Source organism: Vicia villosa, unplaced genomic scaffold (genome assembly GCF_029867415.1).
Source record: "Vicia villosa cultivar HV-30 ecotype Madison, WI unplaced genomic scaffold, Vvil1.0 ctg.000148F_1_1, whole genome shotgun sequence".
Lineage (NCBI taxonomy): Eukaryota > Viridiplantae > Streptophyta > Magnoliopsida > Fabales > Fabaceae > Vicia > Vicia villosa.
The window spans coordinates 584,540-592,312 of record NW_026705039.1 but is presented as its reverse complement, the minus strand read 5'-3'; the positions used below and the strand labels follow the sequence as shown (position 1 = coordinate 592,312).

Genomic DNA, 7,773 nt, shown 5'->3' with positions numbered 1-7,773 from the left:
ACCCATTTTCTCATATATATATATATATATATATATATATATATATATATATATATATATATATATATATATATATATAAAGATGGGTATTCTCACTTCAGGAGTAAGTTATCAAGACTTACTCCTCATCATGACATTGATTATTTTCAATCTAACGGTTAAAATTAATAAGTAATTAAATGTGGAGAGAGAAAAATAATACTCATTAATTTTAACCATTAGATTGAGAAGAATCAATGGTTATGATGAGGAGTAAGTCTTAATAACTTACTCTTGGAGTAAGAATATCCCTCGTATATATATATATATATATATATATATATATATATATATATATATATATATATATATATATATATGTGTGTGTGTGTGTCAGAGTCAAATGACACTAAAATGTCAAATTTTATATTATTATATAGATCATGTTTATAAAATTTAACATCAGTCAAAAATAATCTGTCATCTCAATGAGATGTATAAAAACTAACGTGTTATAAAACTTCACTAAATAGTTAATTTTGATTGATAAAAAATTATCAGAAATATCATTATATTAAATTTGATATCTCAATGTCATTTGATCTAAAAAGAGATACCATGGTCATTCATGTACATGATAATTTTGCAAGATTTTACTCTATTTATGGTAGGATATGGGACCAAATGTCATATCTAATTGAAAGATCAATCTATAACCACAATATAGCAAATATCTCTAGAATTATATGTTTAATCTCACACCACAATATTAAATATCTCTACACAACATTTTACTTTTTCCTGTACCTGTGCAACAATTAACTAACTTTTTTAATGTCTTAAATTAGTCAAAAGAGTCTTTAATATAAAAAGAATAAGTACATCCCACAGAATGATGCCGTGTATTTACAATGAAATAAGTTACATTTAGCTAATCAGCTCAAAATTCTCACCACTCCATAAAAAAATTGAATACATTTAGATTCTCATGTATCCGTTTGTAACTTTGTAGACAAAAAGAATAAGGGAACATCCCTATTGTTATGAGAAAGTTTGAGTGCTACCAACACAGCTTCATACAGCCTCTTGTAACCTCAACATACCAAAATTATATTTAGAATTAGACATTATAGTGACTGAGGGTTGATATGTTAAAGGAATAAATCCATATTGACACCTAAACTCATCTATATATTTGATCCCAAGCTCACATCCTCCTCGATTGTTCCTGCATTTTCAACCATGCCAGCTGCAACTTGCTCAACTGCCATGGTTGTTGAATGAGAGCCCAAGTGGCTATTAGCATCCTCCAATTTGAAAGCACCATTATGAAGCTTTTCACAATGCTTCAGATGCTTCCATTTATGAGGTGGTGTCTACAGGTGGGGGATCCGCATCCATACCATTGTTATCCTTGCAAATATCTTCATTAATCTCATCAAAAACAGCACCATTTTTGGAAGCTGAAATCCCATTTCCTATGGTGAGTAAACTCGTCGTTTTTTTCTCTAGTAATGCATTATTATTTGAAACAGTCTCATCAACATCCATGTTCGCATGACCGATGATATCACTCACTCCACATGCAGCACCCCGGGATAAAATATCTTTGATGACTTGCCTCTCACAAACTAAGGCTTCATCTTGGGCAGCTGAAGCTACCATAGAGTTCAGCCGATGGATATCAATATCGATTCGCTTCTCATTAGATCCCCCGGCAGCCTGGATACTTTCTTTGTCAAGTAGTGTATTTAACTGCTTCTGAACTGAAACTGCCAACGACACAGCATGATCACGAATTAAAGAATCAAAAGGTGGGCAACGCAGCATGCTCTTTAGCACCTGATGGTACTGCAATAAGCTGATGGATGGTGGAACAGACCCTCGACTTCGGCAGATACTAAAAACTTTCAAGATATGCTCACAAAGGTTGCCATTCATTGCCCAATCACAATCGCAGATGCTCAACATTGAACCAGCATTCCATACAGTATAAGCTTTATCTTGGTCATGCTCATCTTTAACCTTAGCACACCCATCTTCCATTACGACATCTGCATCTGGAATCTTCAGTGCTTTGCGCCATGATGTTAAACCACTCATCCATTCGTCTTTCCAATATCGTGCAAAATCATCTTTATCTGAGCACTCATCAAGCCAATAATAAGAATGGACTTTTGTACCTATCTTGTCAACCAACCAATCAGCACGCTGATAAACACTGATGTCTTTCTCATTCAACAGCCTGATCTTCAGTTGGTTGTGGTAAAATTCCATTGCTGCACAAGACTCTTGGCTAGCAAGAGGAAGAGTTCTAAGGGCATCAACCCATACTCCTACACCAAAAGGAAAGAATAAGTCCAGTGTACATAACATGATGACATTGAATGAACAGAATACTCAGGAAATATCTGGGAAATATTATTATATAGGTTGTGCAACATACGGGGAGTAGTCACACAAATAGTTAACAAATTAACAAAACAGGCTGGGGGATATACTACTATTTCTAATTTTATAAGAAAAAGGGTAACATTCTAGTATCTAGAAAGATATTAGCAAGTTACTAACCCATTCTAGGATACCAAGTGGCCTTGAAATAGTCCATAAAATTTGAGTCATCAATGAAGTCGTCTACAAAATCTTCAAAGAGTGACATGGTTCCTTGACGACGGAAAATATTATCCATTATCCACCCAAGCCGTTTGGAAATTTTTATTTGCATATCAGTTTCCAAACGCTTAATTATGTTTTTATGCCATAAATGCCGAACTCGCCAGAAGCTTATCAATACTGAGCACTGAAACACGTCCCTGAGAAATTGATTGAATATAAATATTTGTCAAGTAATACATTGCAACACATTGAATTCAACACAAGGTCTCAGTCCCGAATGCCAAATAAGATTGCTATATTAAAATATGACCAGCCATCAGCATTGTCAAAGAAGCAAACAAGGCAACACTATATCTCATATGGCCAGAACTTTGTAATAATTAGCCACAAGGGGATAAATGAAATGGTTGATTTTGGGTATGACGAAAAAAGGAGAGCATGAGAAGAAGTCACTAAATAATCTGGGCCAATACGAATCTATATTTAAAATATAGGAAATGCTAACAAGTGCCCCATGGGCACTCTTTAAGTGCTTAAATTGGTAAGGTTTTTGGGAAATGTGTGTATTCAATACGTGAAATTGAAATAATTGACTTTTCTAAATAATATTTTCTTTATTTGGTATCATTAAAGAGTGCCCCCGAGGCACTCGTTAGCATGACTCTTAAAATATTAAGCACATTCCATTTCAACCAACTCTTTCCATAAAATTGATATTTCATAAACAGGACCCTAATCATTAATGAAATTATCTGATTTAATAGATATATTGAACCGACCTGATTGCTAGGATATCATAATGTGGGTCGTCTACTATGAAGCCAGCAGGCTTCCAATTAGGATCTTTTGTGTGAACTCTATTATACAGAGCCCTCATCCATCGATGTGCATCCAAACATGAATACCTTGGTGTTATTATCCAAGCAACGGGAATTGCCTTCTTCTCTGAGTTGAATACTAGAAGACTATGAACAGGGTACTACAAAAAATTATGAATGTGCTTGATGTTAGTTTCTTTGAAACTCAATGAAAACAGTATATTTCTGGTTATTTAGAATCAAGTGAGAAAATCGCCAACAGACCTTTAACTTATTTGTACCAAATCTTGAATCAGATGCGAGAAGAGCACAGTTCCCAAACTTAATCATTTGTTGCAATTGCCACTCAGTTTGAATGCCCAAAATAAATGGATCAGACTCAGAGAAATCTTCATAGAAGAAAACATTATTCTGGTGGATTCCAACCCACTTGTCGATACTAACTGAATCATCAGCATCTAACTCATAACTAGAACGGCGTATTTCCCTCTCTTGTCTTCGAACATAACGCTGAGACAAAAGGTCATCACGGTTACTTGGACCACCTTGTTTCTCGACTGATTCATTGTGCCTCTGCATAATAGTCTCCACCGACACTCCAACATATAGAAGAGACAAAACCCGCAGTCGGAGATCTTCTGAAATATACGGAGCAAACTCAGCAATTGTTCCAGCAGCCTTTTTATCCTGTGGACCATGGCACGGCACACCCTTTTTATCAACATGCTTATCATCGTTATATATAATCAAAGCAACCGAAGGTTCAGCTATAAGACGTTTCACAATAAAGTGACAAGTGCAACCACGTTTGGTATTTGGTCGACCAGCATTTTTCTTCTTTGGAACATATGTACTACGACTTGGTCTAACAATTCCACCTTTTCTATGGTCATCCGGACCAAAGGAACACCAGTACCTACATAAAGATGGAATAAACATCTAAACTTGAACGAAATACAAAATGTATATTTAATTTCACAATTAGAGCACTTAGAATTGATTTTGAAATGTTTGGCTGCTCTCAAGTAAAATTGATTATGCTATCCAGAACTAATTCTACTTGAAGCTAGGATTTATAGCTTTTGAGTTTAAACGTGATTCTTACACTGAAACTTCCTGTTCAACTCACTTTTGCAATTTATACATAAATCACTTGAACTCAACTCACTTAAAGTCATAATCAATTCACACCGAATCAATTTTTTCACCGCATAATCAAACAATATCAATCAAATAAGAGAGTATACAACTTACAAAATATACTCTAGTATGCCATCAACCTTTTGCTTGAAAGACGGAGGGCGACGCCGTCTAGCTTCAACATGAAATCTTGTAGGACATTCTTTATTATTAGATTCACCTCTAACAAAATCAGCAACCCTAGCAAACGGGATTATAGCAACTCTATCTAATTTATCATGCCAGCCTTCCACTTTGGACCAAACTAGGTCATCGGAAGAAATTTCCAAGGAGGGAGGGTTTTGTACTGGAAGAGATAGGATTGCGTCCCATCTCGCCATTATCGAAGAACGCTGAATGGAAGTTTTGCCTGTGTTAGATGGTTAAATATTCTGATTAACGTTCATTGTTCAAGCTACGAGACAATATTATGAAGAAAATAGTGGATTTTGAAAGAGTAATGGTAGTAAGTACCTGTGTTAGTGATGTGGCGGCGATTGGGAGCGGAAAGTAGCAGATTGCGGCGGAGGGGCTAAAGGGGGCTGGGAGGGGAATCAATGTTGCTGCTTCTTTGCTTCGTTCGTTTGAAAAAACAAACAAAATGAAAATATGAATTTTTTTTTTCACCAGGGATTTTTTCCTTTCTGACTCAAACTCAAGTGAAAACTTTTTTATTTTTACAAGAACTCTTTCGTAAATAAATAAATAAATGTACCTATTTATATAAGAAAATAGTTTAATGATATTGTATTGTAAAGAAGTAAACTAGGGTTTCTATGTTTCCCACTTTTGATGGGTGTTACTTTTTTTTTTTTTTTTTTTAGGGCTCCTCCTCTTTTATTGGAGCTATTCACCGCCATTATGGTGGTCATCTTCTCTTTAATGGAGGTTCCTCCTCTATTGTAAGTTTTTCCTCTTCTCTTTTCATTCTTTTGAAACCCTCACTCATGTTAGATCCATACATGCTCTTTCCTCTAACCTCCATCAAGCTCCTCCTCCTCTCCACCGTCAACCATCAATCGTTTGCAACCCCAAAATCACCTCCACCAACTGATGACTTAGAGTGGTATCGACATGGAAAACAACCCCCACCAGAAGATAAGGAAGCCCGAATTTTATGTGTGTGTGTGTGTGTTCATGTAATAGTTTATTTTATTGTACTTGTTTTGTTGTGGATTTTATTTTTTTCTTGTTTTGTTTGTTTTGTTAGGTGTGTTGTTATTAGGCTTAGGTTGTTTTAAGTTTGTGCTCAAGGTATTTGATGAAATGCCTCAAAGAAGCTTGGATGAAGGAAAAGTGTTTTGAGACTGTTGTATGTAGGCCTTGATATTGCTTGTTCTTCTGAATGGTCTTGTTCCTCATTATTGCTTCTTTACTTCAGATTTGTTGATCTTGACTGATTTGACGAGTTCTTAGTCAGAACATTTGATGAATGATGTTTAGCTTTGTGAATCTTCTGGATGTAGTTGTTGTATTATTTTTCTGATGAATCTTGTATAAGATTTATAACATAATATCTGCACACTAAATGAAACCATTAGTAGTAAAATTGTTCCTTACAAAATATATGCTTGTTATCATAAAACTAGATTCTGAACATAGATTCTCAATCTTGTTCTAACAACATATGAAATTGAAACAGAAAAAAAGTAGTATAAAAAAAAGATTTTGTTGTTGTTGTTTCAGATCGCATTCATACCGTCGACAGAACAACCAAACTCGCTAACACGAAACGCCAGATCCACCGCCACACAACCGCCCTGACCACCTCCATCATCATCGTCGCTGATACGCCATGGATCCTCCGCGATACCCTCTCCGTTGATGCTCCACAACTGCCGTCGCAGCTCACAAGCGATCCGCCACTTCAACGAACCCGCCGGACAAATCCGACGTCACCATGCTCTCCACACAACAACGTATCAGCCGCCAATCTTAAATTCGAGCCACGCAGCTTCAATCGGTCGGCCACCTACGAGCGAAGCTTTCCTATCCGGTAATAATTCATGACTTTTTGGCTTACCTTTTATTGATGTTTTGTTTGGGTATTTTTGAGTGGAGACTGCACTAAGGTTATGCTTGTTGATTTGAGTGGAGAAAAAACACAAGCTTCAGAGAAATGGAAAGAAGAAGATTCAAGAACGAAAATATGGGTTAGGACACAATTTTTTTTGGGTTTTTGTGGATATAGGAACTAAGGGTATTAAGGTCATTATATTGGGTGAATATATGAGGTGGAAAAACAATTCATTAAAAAATTTAAAAAAATTAAGCCACATCAGACTTTTTGATGATGTGGTCTGCTAAAGATACAAACTGAAACTTTTAAAATTTGTTGAGGCAATTATTGCAAATCTGAAATGAATGACTTAATTTTAAATAATTATACAAAGAAAAAAATTGATCCATGAGACGGAAAGAGAATAAAAAGTTTTTTAACTTTTGAAAAAATAAATAAAATATGTATTTTGATAGTGACCCGTAAAATACAACCTAATAATATGTAAATTTATTTAATATTATTAAAATATATTTAGAAACATGTAAATTTAAAATGAATGACTTAATTATAAATTAGTAATAATCATGAAAATTCAACTATATTAAATAACCATATAAAAAAAGAACATGTGAGTTGAAAAAAAAAATGAAATTTAACAAATACAAATAGATAGAAATGTAAAAGTATCATTTCTTTTTAAAAATCATCTAGAATGACAATAATTATGTATTGAAGAGAGAGAGAGAGAGAGAGAGAGAGAGAGAGAGAGAGAGAGAGAGAGAGAGAGAGAGAGAGAGAGAGAGAGAGAGAGAGAGAGAGAGAGAGAGAGAGAGAGAGAGAGAGAGAGAGTGAGGTAGTGTATTATATTGTAGAAAGTGTGTGGACCAATGAAAGTGAGATATTTGGTGCAAGAAATAAAAAAGATGAAAAAGTGAAGACTTATTTTGTTAGTTACCAAAATGTCCAAATTGTAGTGTAAATTATTTTTTTGGAAAGGACAATTTAGGGAGTTTGGTCAATCTCCTAGTATATGTTAGATAGTAGATAGTAGATAATACAAACCACACATAAGGAATTCTATCTAAGTATTCTCCTTTTTTAATAAGCAAATGCATGACAATTTCTTCCACTTATATATTTTTTCCCAAATTCTTGATGAAAATTTAAAAATGATTTTAA

The 7,773-nt window shown here is 34.6% G+C and overlaps 1 protein-coding gene across 1 annotated transcript; it reads right to left on the bottom strand.

Annotated features, from left to right (window-relative positions):
* Window positions 1-862: 862 nt before the first annotated feature.
* Window positions 863-5,240, bottom strand: LOC131624701 (uncharacterized). The gene is made up of 6 exons (XM_058895624.1): window positions 5,067-5,240; window positions 4,668-4,962; window positions 3,678-4,329; window positions 3,375-3,574; window positions 2,551-2,792; window positions 863-2,315 (listed from the first exon to the last, which is right to left on the bottom strand). The coding sequence occupies exons 2-6, from the start codon at window positions 4,931-4,933 to the stop codon at window positions 1,342-1,344; spliced, it is 2,334 nt and encodes a 777-aa protein (XP_058751607.1). The 5' UTR covers window positions 4,934-4,962; window positions 5,067-5,240; the 3' UTR covers window positions 863-1,341.
* Between the last annotated feature and the right edge of the window lie 2,533 nt (window positions 5,241-7,773).